We start from the raw sequence: 17,495 nt of genomic DNA, 5'->3' as shown, positions 1-17,495 counted from the left end.
GTAGGCTTTCGAGCCTATACAGCTTGGAGTAAGACAACATGCATGAAGAGGATGATGTGGACAAAATACTCATTTGCCTAATAATTCTGCACTCCCTGTACAGACACTGATGTTGTTCAGATATGCCTGCTTAAGAATGTCACATGTATTTGTAATTGCATATTCATGAATGATTGCTTGCTGACAATAAAAAGGGCTGTAGTGAAGGAATCAGTTGAAGTTGGCTAAAGGACAGGTGAAGGGAGCATTACTTGGCCTTGACTGACTTCCCTTGCAAGACAAAAAGACAAAAGAGCTCTGTCTTGTCTTGATTTGTCGTGCAGTTTGGGCTTGTGTTCCAGCCTAGATAAACCCAACAGTAAGATGTACTTTTTTAGTACCTACTTTCTCGAGGTTCCAAGCAATCCGATGTGGCATTGTCAGACTGCATATCACCAATTGGCTGGTCAGTAGTGTCATGCGATGAGCCATGAGAGCGTCTTGTTCACAAAAATTAAAACCGCCATTTTTGAAACATGTCAATGACGGAAATGGCTACAAAAATAATGCCATGGTGCTCAAGTCTGGTGAAAAGCCACAGTCCGAGCAGCAGGTATATTCTTGTCCAGACACCCACCTTTTTTGTAACGTTCAGGTTAATTACTTCACGGGACACTTGGACACACTGCTATGACAACAACCATGCAGGCTAGGTAGTACTGGATTTGAATGGAAAACCAGTTGATCCGAGTCGAGTTGTAGTGAGTTGATCTGAGTAGGTATTCAAGGAAAAAGGGCTATCCAGTTCCTCCTCCCTCCCCCGATTGGGTAGGTCAGATCATAACCTGATTCATGTTTTGAGATTCACAGACTGGGAGACACTGTGAGCCTCGTGGTCAGGACCTCAATGGGCTTACTGAGTGTATCACTGACTACATAACCTTCTGCACCAACTCCATTGTCTCAGCTAAGACTATCCATTGTACAAACTGAACATTCCATCCATTCTCATGGGTAACGTAAGATCTTTACCCAACAAGATGGAAGCGCTAATGGTGCTAACCAGACTGCAGTGCGAGTACCAGGAGAGCAGCCTCCTGCTGTTCACTGAGACATGGCTCACAGACCACACACTGGACCCTGTCGTAACTCTGGATGGCTTTCAACTGGTTAGAGTGGAGTGGAGCGCAGTGGAGAGTGGTAAGAGGGGAGGTGGGGGACTAGCAATGAAGATCAATGAGAGATGATGTAACCTGGGACACATCACTGTGAAGGAACAGCGCTGTACCAAAGAATCAGAATCAGAATACTTTATTGATCCCTAGCGGAAATTATTTCCTGTTAGCGGTTAGCGTTTGGCCATACCACCCGGCCAGGGATTTTTCACGTTATTGTGCTGACTGTTTACATTCCGCACTCGATATGACCAGGACAGAGAGGCCGGGGATTGAACCGGCGACCTTCCGGTTACAGATACGCTTCCCAACCCCCTGAGCCACGGTCGCCCCACAACCGTGGGATGGCACATCTGCAATCCCTCATTATTATCTCTGGGGACTTCGATCACGCCTCACTATCTGCCACTCTCCCTAACTTCTCGCAGTATGTTGTCTGCCATAGAAGGGACAGAAAAACCCTGAACCATGTTTGCCAACACAAAGCAGGCTTACAGCACATCACCCTTCACCCCGCTTAGCCACACACACCACAACCTGGTCATTCTTCAACCCATTTACACTCCCATGGTGAAGAGGAAACTCCCAACGAAGAAGGTGATAAGGGTGTGATCCGAGGAATGCAGTGAGATGCTGAGAGACTGTTTGGAATGCACAGACTGGCAGAACTCTGCAAGCCTCACGATGAGGACATTGATGGCCTCAACCACTGCATCACCAACTACATCAACTTCTGTTTTGACAACACTGTGCCTAGCAAGAAGGTACAGTGTTTCTCAAACAATAAACCGGTGACCCCACAACTGAAGGCCCTGTGAACAAGAAGAAGAGGGCTTTCAATCATGGAGACAAGGACACGAGGATCCTTTTGTACTCTCCAAGAGAGACTTCAAGGACAATGGAGGAGCCACAGTGTCTGCTGACCGGGGGTGGGCCAATGAATTGAATCTGTTTTTCAACAGATTTGGCTCTTGACCTTATCATCTCTCCCACCCCCCAGGTTCCATCAACCCCCCTCCAAATGCTGTCCTGCCCCTCTCCTGGTGGAATGTCATTGTTATCTGAGCTCTCCTCACACCACCACCCTGCTTCACTCCTATCCACACATCTATCCACAACAGAGCCAGCCTGGACCCCCTGCAGTTTGCTTACTGGTCTGGAATCGGGTTGGATAATGCTGTCAGTAGCACTGATCCCTCTCTCACCTAGAGCAGGCAGGGAGCATTGTGAGGATGATGTTTTTTGACTTCTCCAGTGCTTTCAACACCATCCAGCCTGCACTACTGAGAGGGAAGCTGGAGGAAGCCGGAGTGGGCAAACAGCTGACTGCATGGACCATCGACTACCTAACCAACAGACCACAGCCATCATTGGATGCGTATCAGATGAAAACAATCAGGAATATAGAGGGGTCATCAGTGACTTTGTCAGCTGGTGAGACCAACGCTCTCCAAATCAACGCTATCAAGACGCATCAGATGGACATAGACTTCAGGAGGAAGTCACCTCCTACAACACACTCATACAAGTACCTGGGTGTTCACCTCAACAATAATCTGGACTGGACTACAAATACAGACATCCTGTATAAGAAGAGCCAGTGTTGACTTCACCTGCTGAGGAGACTGACTCCGACACTCAGTGACATTCTATGACACTGGGGTAGCGTCCACATTTTTCTATGCAATAGCCTACTGGCGGAGCGGATGCACGGACAGGGACAGGAGCAGGATTGACAAACTGGTGTGGAGGTCTAGGTCTTTGCTGGGATGTCCTTTGGAGTCTATGGAGGTGGTGGGCGGGAGGAGGATGCTAGCAAAGCTTACATTCATCATGAACAACCCACACCACCCTCTGCATGAGTCTGTGAGTGTGCTATACAGCTCCTTTAGACAGAGACTGAAACACCCTCGCTGCAGGAAGGAGCACTTTCACAGATTATTCATCCTCACAGCAGTTAATAATAATAATAATAATAATGGATTGCATTTACATAGCACTTTTCGGGGCCCTCAAAGCCTGACAGAAGCGAGGCTGCCATATCGTGCCATCGGCCCCTCTGGCCATCACCAGTAGGCAGTAGGTGAAGTGTCTTGCCCAAGGACACAACGACCAAGACTGTCCAAGCCGGAGCTGGAACCGGCTACCTTCCGATTACAAGATGAACTGCCAACTCTTTGAGCCATGATCGCCCATAGCCAGTTAGACTCTATAACTCCTCAATCAAGATGTCATGAGTCACTTGGACATTGTGGTCATCCATTGGTCATCCACAGTTACCACCTCATGCACAGTGCATCTTATATATGTACGGACATGTGCATGTATATGTATATCTCTCTATATGTATATTTCCTGTGGATGGATGTATGTGTATTTGTACGTGTTTGTGCATGTACATGTACATGTCTATACTTATAGATAAATAATAGATATCTGTTACTTACATAGTAATAGTAGTAGTAGAATAGTTGAAATTTATTATTTGCATATTTCCACAACCCTATATCCATAACACGTACTGTGTATGCATGTACATAGAACCTCAGCTACTGTTGTATATATTGTATTGTATATTGTTTTTTTATTATTATTAATATTATTTATTTATTTATTATTTATTTATTTATTTATACTTGAAATGTGCAATTCACTTGTATTTTTATTTTTATTCCTATTTATTCTATTTATCCCCTTCATATATTTTATTTATATTTGTCTCTGTATTTATATATGTGTGTGTGTGTGTGTTTGTGTGTGTGTGTGTGTGTGTGTGTGTGTGTGTGTGTGTGTGTGTATATATTCTGTAACTGTAACTTCTGCCGGTGCTGTGCTTTTTGGAAATCGAATTTCCCAGAGGAACCCACCCGAGGGATTAATAAAGTTCTATCTTATCTTATCTTATTTATTATTCATTTATTTTGTATTTCTTGACTTTATATTTTTGGTATACTCTTTGTGTTCTACTGCTATCTGTACCTGAGCTGTGGTAAAGCACAAATTTCCTCGCCGTGGGATCAGTAGTCTTATCTTATCTCTTATCTTATCTAATGCAAATAACAAGCCATGGATAACTAAGGACATCAAAGCCCTCCTCAATGACAAAAAGAGGACCTTCAGGGCAATAGAGAGTAGGTGAGAATGGTTCAGGCATTATTGAAGGGGAGAGGCTAAGGACAATTATAGGAGAAAGCTAGAGTGGAAACTCCAATAGAATAGCATGAAGAGATATGTGGAGTGGCATAAAGACTCCACTCAGGCAAGTCTGCATGACCAGGTGGGGTCCAGTCTCTGTGTCCTTAAGACCTGTACCCCCCAGTTTTGTGGAGTCTTTCATAAACTGTTTATGATGAGTCTGAGTCTGCAGAGGATCCCAGTGCTATGGAAGACGTCATTCCTCATTCCTGTACCAAAGATGCCACGTCCCATGTTTTTAAGAACAGGCTCAAGACCCACCTTTTTAATTTAGCTTTTACTTAGCGTTTATTTATTTTTTATGCTTATTTATTTTATCCTGTTATTCTATTATTAATTTAGGATTTACCTAATATTTCTTGATTTTATTCTTATTCATTTTTTAATCTTCTTACTCTATTTATATTTATATTTATATTCATATTTATATTGTATCCTGTTCTTATTTATTTTATCATTTTACCCTGTATATATCGTATTACGTCATATCTCCAGTGTTTCCTCGGAGGGCGCTCTCTGCACCGGGGCTGTTATTGACCGTGGCTGCTGGTCTCTGGGGTCCTCTCAGCCTGGTTGGGGGGCTCCTTGGCCTCCCTCCTGCTGTGTGCCCAGCCCGGAGGCTGCGGTCTGTGACCGGCTCCCGGTGCAGACGGTTCTCTGTTATAATGTTTCCTCACTTGGCTCATGCGAGCCCAGCCCAATTTTTACTCTTTAAGTGTGCGCGTGTGTGTATGTGTGTGTGGGTGGGGGTGGGGGGATATATGTGTATTGAGAGTGTGGGGAGTGAGTTGGAGGGTGGGGTGGGCTGCTTTTAACTATGTAAAGCACTTTGTGCTACATTTTTTCTGTATGAAAAGTGCTTTATAAATAAAGATTGATTGATTAAGATGATCAGCATTTAAGCCAGGAGGTGACTGCTGTTCGTCGCTGGATCGTTGTCTACCACGCGTTAGTGAAGCCAAGCTACTGCAAGTCGAGTTAAGGGTGTTTCCTTTGTGCGTTGTATTTAACCCCGTCTCCCTGTCTACAGAGCTCCCTGGATTTCCCCCCCGTGTGATTCCCTAGTGGCAAGTGTTGGAGTGAGAGCCAGTGATCGTTTGTGTGGATGATCTGAAGAACGCATGCTTTTCCCCTGGACTTCCCTTGAGCCCCTTTTCCCTCACTCAGCTGTACATAGCACTCCTCCCCCCCCGCACCTTCTTGTATATACACCTGGTGAATTGTAAATAAATCTTTCTTGTGTGCATCTGAGCCCGGAGTCCTGCGCTTGAGTCCTCCTCCAAACCGTAACAATAACGATCTAGCCATCATGGACTCAGCGGACTCAACCCCCACCCAGCAACCCGTCCTCACTCCGGAGGCAATTCTGGAATGCCACGAACACATGCTGCAACACATTAACCAACAGCTAGCTGCACTCACCCAAGCCCTCGCTCAACGCATACCGTTGGTAAGCCCACCCTCACCACCTCCGTCTGTTTCTCCTCAGTTACAGGCTCCCGACCCTTCAGCGGCAGCTCCATCTGTTTCCTCCGCGCCGGCTCCCACTGAGCCTCCGGAGCGATCATTACCAGCGCCAGAGCCTTTCTCGGGTGAGTTCCATAAATGTGCTGGATTTTTGACCCAGATCACGTTACAATTCCAACAGTTACGAAGAACGTCTGAGACTGACGGGGCCAAAATTACCTTTATTGTTCAACTGTTACGTGGGCAGGCACTGAACTGGGCGCAAGCCGTTTTAAGAACAGCCCATGAGATTTCTTACAAGGATTTCCTCACCGAGTTTAAAAGTGTTTTTGAAAGAGGCACTGGAGCGGAGGCGGACGCCCACAGATTGTTGAATTTGAAGCAGGGGAGGCGGAGTATGGCGGAGTTTTCGGTCGAGTTCTGGACCTTGGCTGAAGAAACGGGGTGGGGGCAGTCGGCATTGATAAGTACCCTTTTGAATAATATTTGTGATGAGTTAAAAAAAGAACTGGTGATGAGGGATGTTCCTAAAACCCTTTCTGATGTGATTACACACATCAGAAAGGGTGAAGATAGATGAGCACATAGGGGCGCGTCGGGGAACCGGAAACTACATTTCCCAGAAGCCTCCGGGTTGCATGGAGATGACGTCAGGAGGAGGTGCGATCAGCGGCAATCAAGTATCGGACAGCATGGAGGAGAGTGAACAGCCCATGCAACTGGGCCACTCCAGACTGTCGCCCGAGGAGTGGCATCGTCGGTGGAGGGCCGGTGAGTGTTTTTTTTGTGGCCGCAAGGGCCATATTGCCACAGATTGCCCGGCACGGCCAAAAGACAGCGCCCGCCAGTAGTGAGGAGTGTACGGGTGGGCGAGGTCTCCTGTTCTCAGTCTCCTCCTTGTCTCATGGTTGCAGCCAAGTTAACGATTCGGCTCGAGACTCATTCTCTTGACGCTCTGATTGATTCCGGGGCAGAATAGAATTTTATTGATGCCTTGCTGGCGCTTAAATTAGGTTTTAGCACGGAGCCTCTGTCACATTCACTCCAAGTCACAGCCCTTAGTGGTCAGCGTCTCCCGGACATTACTCTTGTCACTGAACCTGCTTCCCTGACTCTTTCCGGCAATCATTCTGAAGTCATACAGTTTTATGTCTTTAAAGCCCCACTCACACCACTAGTCTTAGGCTACCCCTGGCTACGTCAACATAACCCTATGATTGATTGGAGGAAAGAAAGTATTTTGGGGTGGGGGGAAGAGTGTCACATGTCCTGTTTAAAAGCCGCCAACCCCGCCATGAACCCACCAACCAATTCAGCGATCTCCGAACCGCCAGATCTGTCCTCTGTGCCGTCTGTTTATCACGACCTGGCACAGGTGTTTTGTAAGGATAAGGCATGCTCCTTTCCCCCCTCACCGGCCGTATGACTCCTCCCAAGCGCACCAGTCCCCGCGTTCGAGCTTCTCCAGGGAGCCACTATCTTCTCAAAGGTGGACCTGTGCAACGCCTACCATCTAGTGAGAATAAGGGAGGGGGATGAGTGGAAAACGGCTTTCAATACTCACCTCGGCCATTTCGAATATCTTGTAATGCCTTTTGGTCTCACCAATGCACCAGCTAGGTTTCAGGCTCTCATGAACGACGTTCTCCGGGATTTCATTGACCACTTCGTTTTCGTCTACTTGGATGACATCCTCATCTTCTCCCGCTCCATCACCGAACACCAAGGCCATGTCAGGCAAGTCTTTCAGCGTCTCCTTGAGAATCGTCTCTTTGTTAAAGGGGAGAAGTGTGAGTTTCATGTCTCAACTGTTTCCTTCCTGGGCCACATCATCGACCAAGGTAACCTCAAAACTGATCCCGCGAAGGTTCAAGCCGTTGTTGACTGGCCGACCCCCTCTAACTGTAAAAAGCTTCAAAGCTTTCTGGGGTTCACGAACTTCTATCGTCGCTTTATTCGCGACTACAGTAAACTTGCCCTGCCTCTGACCCGTCTCACTTCTCCCAAGGTTCCCTTCTGCTGGGATGAACCGGCTCAACAAGCATTCGCTCATCTGAAGGACCGCTTTGCCTCGGCGCCCATTCTCGTCCAACCCGACCTCAACCTGCAGTTTGTTGTAGAGGTGGATGCCTCGGACGCTGGAGTGGGGGCGGTGCTTTCCCAGCAGCAAGGTGGTAAGCTTCACCCCTGTGCCTACTTTTCACGCTGTCTCACCTCCGCAGAGAGCGACTATGATGTGGGAGACCGAGAGCTACTAGCCATCAAACTAGCTCTGGAGGAGCTGCCCAGCCGTTTGTGGTCTGGACCAATCACAAGAACCTGGAGTACATTCGATCGGCAAAGCGCCTCAACGCCAGCCAAGCCAGGTGGGCCCTGTTTTACTAGATTCCAGTTCACAATCACTTACAGACCCGGTTCCCGTAATGTCAAGCCAGACGCCCTCTCATGCCAATTCGTGGCCTCCGAAAATGCAGCTCGGGACTCTCCCATTCTACCGCCCACCTGTGTAATTGGGGCCCTGACCTGGGAGTTCGAGTCGGCTATTGGAGAGGCTCAACGGACAGAACCAGACCCCGGAACGGGACCTCCAGGCTTGCTCTTCGTACCCTCCTCAGTAAGGTCACAAGTGTTACATTGGGCTCATACTGCCAGATTCACCTGCCAGCCGGGGGTCCACCGCACTATTACCTTCCTTCAATGTTTCGCTTGGTGGCCTTCCCTCGCTAAAGATGTCCGCGAGCATATTTCCGAATGCTCGACCTGCGCTCAAAACAAGAGCGTCCATCAACCACCCTCTGGCCTCCTCCAACATCTGCCGACTCCGAGCCGCCCCTGGTCACACATCGCTATTGACTTCATCACAGGTCTGCCCGTCTCGTCGGGTAACTCTGTCATTCTCACCATTGTGGACTGTTTCTCCAAAGCTGCTCATTTTGTTGCCCTCCCTAAGCTTCCCACTGCTCTAGAGACCGCCCGGCTACTAACTAACCATGTTTTTCGCCTCCATGGAATCCCCTCGGACATTGTGTCAGACAGAGGACCGCAGTTTATGTCACGTGTCTGGAAGGAGTTCTGCAGTGCCCTCGGAGCTCAGGTCAGTCTCTCCTCTGGTTTTCACCCACAGACCAATGGTCAAACGGAGCGTGCCAACCAGGAGCTCGAAGCAGCTCTCCGGTGCCTGGTGTCCACTAACCAGTCAACTTGGAGCGAGCAACTGCCATGGATTGAGTATGCTCATAACAGCCTTACCTCCTCTGCCACCGGTGTGTCCCCTTTCAAGGTGTCCCTGGGCTATCAACCACCACTCTTCCCAGCCGTCGAAGGTGAGCACTTTGTTCTCTCTGTCCAACAGCATCTTCGGAGGTGTCAGCGCGCCTGGAAAGCGTCTCGGGCCGCCCTTCTCCGCACAGTGGAACGCAACAAGCACCCAGCAGATCGCCACCGGACCCCTGCTCCCACCTACACACCTGGACAAAAGGTTTGGCTGTCTACCAGATTCATCCCGCTCAGGTCTGAATCCAAGAAACTGTCTCCCACTTTCATCGGTCCCTTTGAAGTCGACTCTGTGATTAACCCCGTCTCTGTCCGTCTTAAACTGCCCCGGAATATGAAAATCCATAACACCTTTCACGTGTCGCAAGTGAAGCCTTGCCTCTCTAGTCCTCTGCAGTGTTGGGTAAGTTACTTTAAAAAGTAATGAATTACTAATTACTTAGTCAATATTGTATTTAAAATACTTATCTAATTGCTTTGTCAGAAAGGTAACTTAATTACTAAATAAGTAATTTAACTAAATACTTCTTAAAATCCCTATAAACCTTGAGTGGGCAAACAATAGCAATTAAACTCTTTAAATAATAAATACATTTTTTTAAAGACGGAGACTCTACAGTACGCAGCAGTAGCATCTCTTCCACAATGTAGCCTGCAATCATTTTTTTAAGCTCACCTTCAGACGCTTTCTGTGCTGCTGAAGTAAAATCAAGTTTTGCCTGCTTAGCAGGAGTTGCCGCGGTGTTATCCATGGATGATGAACAAGGATCACTCAGAAGTGTTCGTCTATGCTCTCGTGCCAGGCGCTTCAGTAGATTACTCATGCTATTAACAGCGGCCAATAGTTTTTTCTCCCTAGGACATAGCTTACATATTACTGTAATGTTCTTGTCTGCTTGTTTCAGAAAAGTGAAGAGACGGGAATATGTCCATTTCAAAAAACAGCCACTCGCTTCAACCGAGTCCAACATCTTCCGCTTTAGAATACGACTATGCAGCAAACTGGCGCGAAATGACGTGCACCTGCAACGATGTTAAAGCGGCAGAGTTTACTTCTACGTTTAGAAGATAAATTATTGAAATTAAATAATGATATTCAGCAAGATTAATTATTTTACAATGTAACAGAAGTACATTGTAAGTAACTGTAATTAAAATACCTAAAAATGAACAGTAATTAGTTACTCTACTTTTTCAGTGGAAGAGTAAGTTAATTACAGTAACGCGTTACTGTCATGGCCAGACGGATCAGCTGCACGCTGATCAGCACGCTCTGTTTCTCTTTCTCTTCCTCTCTTTCTCCTCTTCTCTGTCGCCGGGGCGGAACTCACTGTGGGTTCATGCCCTCAGGAGATGAGACACCTGGGTCTCATTAAGATGATCAGCATTTAAGCCAGGAGGTGACTGCTGTTCGTCGCTGGATCGTTGTCTACCACGCGTTAGTGAAGCCAAACTACTGCAAGTCGAGTTAAGTGTGTTTCCTTTGTGCGTTGTATTTAACCCCGTCTCCCTGTCTACAGAGCTCCCTGGATTTCCCCCCGTGTGATTCCCTAGTGGCAAGTGCTGAAGTGAGAGCCAGTGATCGTTTGTGTGGATGATCTGAAGAACGCATGCTTTTCCCCTGGACTTCCCTTGAGCCCCTTTTCCCTCACGCAGCTGTACATAGCACTCCCCCCCCACCAATAGAGCACTTAATTGTGCTGTAATATACATATATATATTGCCTGTCCTGTCTAGAAGTGTAGCAATCAGGGTTGTTGTCTGAAGGCCAAACTAAATGCCCAGCAGATTTATTTTCCAAAGTCTACCATTACGGCTTTTGCTATACTGGTCCACTTGATACTCATATTTAATTTGATTTTTATTAGGTTTTTAACATTTATGAGTTATTACAATCAGAATGCAAAAGACGGAAATAAAGAAAGAAAGAGAAGTTGGGGAGAAAGTAGGCAAAAGGAGAGGGAGAGAAAAACAGGGAAGAGAGAGAGAAAAAACACTGAAAATCTGCTGAAAAAAACAAGCAAAAAACAACACAGCATGGAAACCACGGCAACAACCAACATATGCATAAATAGCGGTAAATAATAAATATTAAATGCTACTGAGCAGCACACAGTATTAATGATACATGACACATAATGTGTGTCTGTGAGTACCTGTTTGTACACCTGTGTGAGCTGAGCCCTGGGCCAAATAGACCTGAGGGCTCCCCACCCCCAGAAACAGCCCAACAAAGCCAAGGGGGCCCGGCTCAGCCAAGCTGCTGTCGGGAATGATCCACTACGCATTTGAGCACCCAGCCCCAGACACAGAGAACCACCAATGCACCAGCGGAGTTGGGGGACCACCTGGACCTGCAGCAGTAGGGAAACCCACCAGCCCAGACCCCGACCAGAGGGCCAGTTCCTCCTCCCGGCCCATTACCCCAGACGGCGAACAGAGAACGGGTTTTAAGATTTGTGCTTTGATTTAAGCAAGTTCTCCTTTGCGCTTTTCCAGTATAATAGCTGGAAATCCTGTTCTTGGTTATGCCGACTGCCAAATGTGCAGCCATAGTAATTCCTCCCATTTAATGAAGTGCTTGTCATTTATTTCAGTTGGGAGTCTTTGAAACAGCTATAATAACCAGGTAAAGATGATCAACTTGAGATATGAAACTTAATAAAACTTAATTAAATTCTATCTCCTAATGTAATTCCCAGTTTTCTGTTTTTTTAAGTCAATTAATTTAATCAATTTAATTCAGCTCCACTCAACAAAATGAACGCACACAAATGATGCATTTTTTATAGTTTGGCTTTTTCTCATATAGATGACATCTGACAATTTCAATATTTACTACTTCTGCTCTATATCCCACTCTCAGTCTGAACTAGCATATGATGCATTTCCTGTATATTTAGTATAATCAGATTTAATTTAATTAAACTCTAAACAACTTGAAAAGGAAAAAAATGACATTTTATTCACTTCTTTGCTGACGTTTGCTGCACTGCTGCAGATTTTACTGGATAAAGATGAAAAACATTTACTCACTGGACCAGTGAACTTGCAGGAGGCAAAGTCGCTGCAGCCACCATTTGGCTCTTCAGTACATCTGGAGAGCAGACAGAAAAACAGCCTGATGTCATGTCCCCAAAAGTAAACACCTCACGTTGATTTAATGAAGGCAACAAGGAAGCCAGAAAAAAAAACGTATTTAAGACAAAGATGAAAGGCCACACCGACCTGTTAATGGGACTGCAGGAGTAGCCATCTCCCTGGTAATCACTGCGGCAGGTGCAGTTGACGACGAGTCCCGTCTGGTTGCAGTCCGCATTCACATGGCAGCCGCCGTTGTACTCGGAGCAAAGGTCTGGAGCTGCAGAGTGTTTTTAATAAAACTGTCATCTGATTCATTATAAATGCTGGCTCAGTTTAAGGTAAGCATCAGCTCGCCACATGTACAACATCTGGAGCCTGAAACAAATGTGAACTGTTTTGATGCTTTTCTACAGCAACCAAATTATCAATCAGAACAGGAGTGCCACTGAGGAGAGAAAACAAATCTGATACTGAAAAACTAGAAGGATGAAAATATTTTAAGAAAAACAAACTGTCACAGAGCTCTTTCTTAAAATGCTCCAAAAACAGTTTGATTAATTCTGCCAGTCTGCTAATGTGCACAACAAGAACATTTACAGAAAGAATGACAGGTTACTGTAGTCAAAGAAAATAATAAGGGATAAAAACTATAAATGAAAAGGGATTATGGCAACAGTAGGGCCAAAAAAAAAAAAGTTTATGCTTTTAAAAAATTACTGAAACAATTGATTTTTTACAATCTTTGTTATTTTGATTAGAAGGAAGGCCAAAACCTGGTTGGGGTGGGGCGGGGCACACCACCATTTTCTTTTTTGTATGCTGAAAAACTCTGGATTGTAAGGTTAATCAAGTGTTGACCAGTATTGTAATGAATCACATGGACGCTTATCACTTGCATATGCTCAAATGTTGGGCAAGCTAATTAAACTGATTTAATTAGACCCCCTGGTTCACTGCCAGGGAGGCTAATCTTCCTCTAATCTAAGGGCTGAACTGGCCTCCTGTACTGCAATGCCAGGGTTAATAAGTTACAAATCAGCCATCAAAGACTAACAGGTGAATATACTTTGTCTCTTCTCCACCAACACATTCCTGGTTCTGTTATCTTTTAATCAGAGATAAATTACTATCATTGGAGCCTTCAAACTTAATTCACTGAAGCCATTTAAATGCACCAAGTGTTTACTGTACCAGCTCAGAAGAGACGATCCAAGCACAGGACGCAGCAGGGTAACAGTTAAAAATCAAGATTATTGATCCAGACTGAGGTCAGCTAATTAAAGAAACAAAACACAAGAGGAACAAGGGGATACACAAAGAAGACACCTAGGACTAGAAGGAAACAAAACAATATATCAAGAATACTAACAGAAAGTTAGAACAGCTGACTGGGAAGAATTCAACACAATCTAATACGAAATAAAGGGAAACTGGGGAATACATTTACAGAGGTGAGTAGCTGGTGTGCAAGAAAACTTGTGGGAACTAGAATCAAGGGTGGAAGTAGACAGAGTTAATAAAATAAAAAAGGAACTGTGGAATGGCTGCTGTTTATGTTGTATGACGCTGATGATGTCATGCTGTTTCGGGTTGTATTAGAAAAAGTAAAACATTGTCAGAGCGTAGCAGAAACAACAGTGGATGTGACACAACCACCAATCTCGACCGATCCCTGTTGATGAGTGGTTGTTAGGTGATCATATGCTACACTTTTTGGTGTAGTATCTGATCATCCTTGTGATTTAAACACTGCAGTCACTCATAAATTACAACCAAGTGGTATTAAGACCTGAAAAATTCAATGAAATGCAGGTTTATTTACCCCAAGTACCTTTAGGCAACTGGCATCAACAGTTGCCTAAAGGGACTTTATGAAGTAAAGACCCTACAGTGTTCAGGAGAAAACCCTGACAATCGAACAAGCCCCTGGAATAAGCCTGCAGTGATGGTTTAAAGGATTCTAATGACATGTAGCAGTTGTAGATCTACATATTGGGAGTAGAAAAAGTTTCATGGAGGGGGAACGCTCAGTCTAACGCATGAAGTCCCACAGCAGTCTGAAACTACACTGTCTGATGGCATCATGTCAACATGGACTAAAATCTCTGAGCAATGTTTCAGCACCTTGTTGAATTTGAATAAAAGCAGAACTGAAACAAAAAAAAGGGGGGGGGGGAACCTGGTTCAAGCATATTGTACATATTAAAGTGTATTTTTGCATTATTAATATTAGATTTACGGATTATTTTTCTTAACCGTGGATAGAAAGCAGTGAAGACAGGAAAGTCAGGGGACAGCGGGTAAGGGAAGACACACCATGGGTCAGAGTTGAACCTGGACCGCTGCATTTCAGCCTTGTAGCCTATAGTTGCATGCAAATCTCAGAGGTGGTTTTTCACCTTCAAGGTGAATTTTCTTCATCTCAACGAGTTGCTTATTGGAACCACAGCTGGACCCGGATGATCAAAACTTACCAGAGCTTCCTCTTACTTCTGTGACTACAAAGCACTCTAATCTCTTCTAAATCTATTATTGCATGACCACCGTTAGGATGATGTGTGTTTTTAAACAATGGACAACACTCACGTGGCTCTGGAGTGCAGAAGGTGCCATTCCCCTGGAATCCCGGTTTACACAGACAACCAGCACCTAGCACACAGTCAGCCTGAGCGTGGCACTGCCGGCACTCCTCTGGGATTGAGCCTAGAAAGGCACACGTGGGATTTATCTCAGTAGAAGATAACAAGTCAAATCCAGTCAAGTCAAAGTTTATTTATATAGCACATTTAAAAGACTAGTGTACATCAAAGTGCTTCACAATAAAACCGCAGTGTGGGCAGAACAAAGAACAATAGTACAATTATACTTAAAATTGCATTTACATGGTGTAAGGCAGGCCGAATGAAGGTCAAACTAATTTGTTTCAAAAGCTAAGTTAAACAAGTGTGTTTTTAAACGGGATTTGAATGATTGAATTGATTCCGAAGTACGGATTTCGACTGGGAGATTATTCCAGAGTCTAGGGGCAGCGATGGCAAATGCACGGTCACCTCTGGTTTTTAAACGAGACCTTGGTTGCATTAGGAGCAGTTGGCTGGAGGATCTTAGTGCTCTCTTTGGGTTGTACGGATAGAGGCGATCAGTTAAGTAGCTAGGGGCCAGGTTATTTAGAATTTTAAAAGTGAGCAGAAGGATTTTGAAATCAATGCGATATTTGACGGGAAGCCAGTGTAGGTTAGCGAGGACGGGGTGATGTGCTCATGCTTTCTAGTGCCGATTAAGAGGTGTGCTGCCGCATTTTGGACTATTGCAGGCGCTGAAGGAGGGAGAGTTGGAGGCCCAGGTAAAGAGAGTTACAATAGTCCAATAAGGAGTGATGAAGGCATGGATAAGTTTTTCAAGTTCTTTATGTGGTAAATAGGGCTTAGCTAACAAGAGTAAACAGGGCTTTAAGATAAAACTCACAGGTTTATTTAAGGAATGTTTTTGTGAATCCAACCTAGAAACTTTCAGAAACCAAAAGCATTCAACATGGATCCAGAATCCTCGTTTTGTTTGCATAGACCATTTGCACTTGGACTTCCTACACTGTCTGAAAGTGGTCTCTTAAATTTGAATTTCGTTATGAGCAAGAGGACAAGGTCTCAGGGATCCAAATCCAAAGTAGGTCTTAATCTGAGTGAAGACTGTGTTGCCATCATCTCCTGGCATGATGGCACAACATCAAGTTTCAGGTAGTTTCCAGCGAATGTTCTTCAGATGCCTCAGGTGTTACAGAAAAAAAAGAAAACAAATGACACTCATATTCTTGTTCACACTCCCGGCCTGATGCACTGCTTTTCTACTTGGAAACTTTGACTCCTCCACTGAAAACTCCTGTCTGGTCTCTGGGTTGTCGCTGGAGAGCCCACTCTCATCGCTGGGGTGATTCCTCTCCTTGAAAGTTGGTGACGTTCAAGGACTTTGGTGAAATTGCAGCAAATTACATCCAAGTAGTCATACCATGATTTCCATGTAGTGATCTAAAAGCAGTAGCAACACTGGAAGCAAACTGCACCCAAATTTTAGGGGTTTTCTGTGTTTTTTAATGGGCAGTCTTAAGTAAAAAAAACAAAACATGGTTGGAATTATGTTGATCAAACACTGAAATAGATTATTTAACATGATTATCCATGCACTCAAACATCATGCATTTATTAAACGGTCTTTGCATCTAAATAAACGATAAATACATTGAAAACAAAAAACAGGAGGAGGTTGGCGGTGTTTTTGACCATAAAGGTAGTCTCACAGGAAGAACCACTGGTCCCTGCTGACCTGCAGCCTCTCCGTTGTGAGGTGGAGGTTTGGACAAGGACAAAAAGAGGTGCAGTTGGCAACAGGCTCGCATATCTCCAGAGACGAGTACAGAAGCTACTGAAAGAGAGCCGAAGCTAAAAATTAAATTGCATCTCAAGCACACACTGCCAAAAGTGGACCAGGTAGTAGATGCTGAGGGATCTGGAGACAAAGGAAGCTGCAGCTGTTCATGATCGTTTCACATCATGACTTTAAGCTCCTCTTTATAAATCTTACTGATGAAAGTCTGGCTCAAGACGATCTAAACAGCGAATGAGTTTTGGCTGTAAATGAAAGGGCTGTGCTCGTTTTATAACACAAGACAGAACAGACCAGAAGAGCTTTGTAGCAAAGATAAAAGCAACAAGTCATTGCTGTATCTCATTATCTTCTTAACTGTTAAAAGCCAAAAACCTAACTGAAACTAAAATGAGTCACTCAGATGTGGTTTTCATCGTATCTCATCGCTGTTTGGCTGGAACAGAGAAAAACTGGTTAAAATGTTGAGGATAGCCCTAAGTTGTTTTTTTTAGTTTAACAAGCCCTTTAAGGTGGAGAATAGTTATAGCAGATGGGTGGAGCTTCTGAGATAAGACATTAGGGACAATTTCCCCCCTAAATGACAACATACACTGATGAGGCATAACCTTATGACCTTTTTCTTTTGCTGCCAAAACAGCCCTGACCCATGTTCCCTCTAAGCTGCGGCACGTGCGCAATTGCGCACTGCTGGCACGGTCTCTGCGCACAGAAAATCTGCTTTGCACACAAAAAAACTAACCTGAATTGAAATTAAAATTAATACTTTAACAATTCTGTTTTGCAGTGTTAGTCAGTGAGTGACTCAGCCTCCCTGGGAAAGTCTATGCCAGGGTGCTGGAAAGGAGAGTTCGTCCATTAGTCGAACCTCGGATACAGGAGGAACAATGTGGTTTTCGTCCTGGTCGCGGAACACTGGACCAGCTCTTTATCCTCTCCAGGATA

General features: G+C 45.0%; 1 protein-coding gene across 1 annotated transcript in view; it reads right to left on the bottom strand.

Annotated features, from left to right (window-relative positions):
• Positions 1 to 17,495, bottom strand: part of LOC102201383 (stabilin-1-like) — a 96,057-nt gene that overhangs the window by 51,887 nt on the left and 26,675 nt on the right. Inside the window, exons 16-18 of the mRNA XM_005749491.1 lie at positions 14,760 to 14,876; positions 12,318 to 12,450; positions 12,126 to 12,186 (exon numbers count right to left, since the gene is read on the bottom strand). Of these exons, the coding sequence (XP_005749548.1) occupies positions 12,126 to 12,186; positions 12,318 to 12,450; positions 14,760 to 14,876 (311 nt within the window). The remainder of the gene's footprint in view (positions 1 to 12,125; positions 12,187 to 12,317; positions 12,451 to 14,759; positions 14,877 to 17,495) is intronic.

This window comes from Pundamilia nyererei, unplaced genomic scaffold (genome assembly GCF_000239375.1).
Source record: "Pundamilia nyererei isolate P.nyererei 1_Seehausen unplaced genomic scaffold, PunNye1.0 scaffold00246, whole genome shotgun sequence".
Classification (NCBI taxonomy): Eukaryota; Metazoa; Chordata; class Actinopteri; order Cichliformes; family Cichlidae; genus Pundamilia; species Pundamilia nyererei.
The sequence above is the reverse complement of the archived record's forward strand: the minus strand, read 5'-3'. Positions and strand labels throughout refer to the sequence as shown.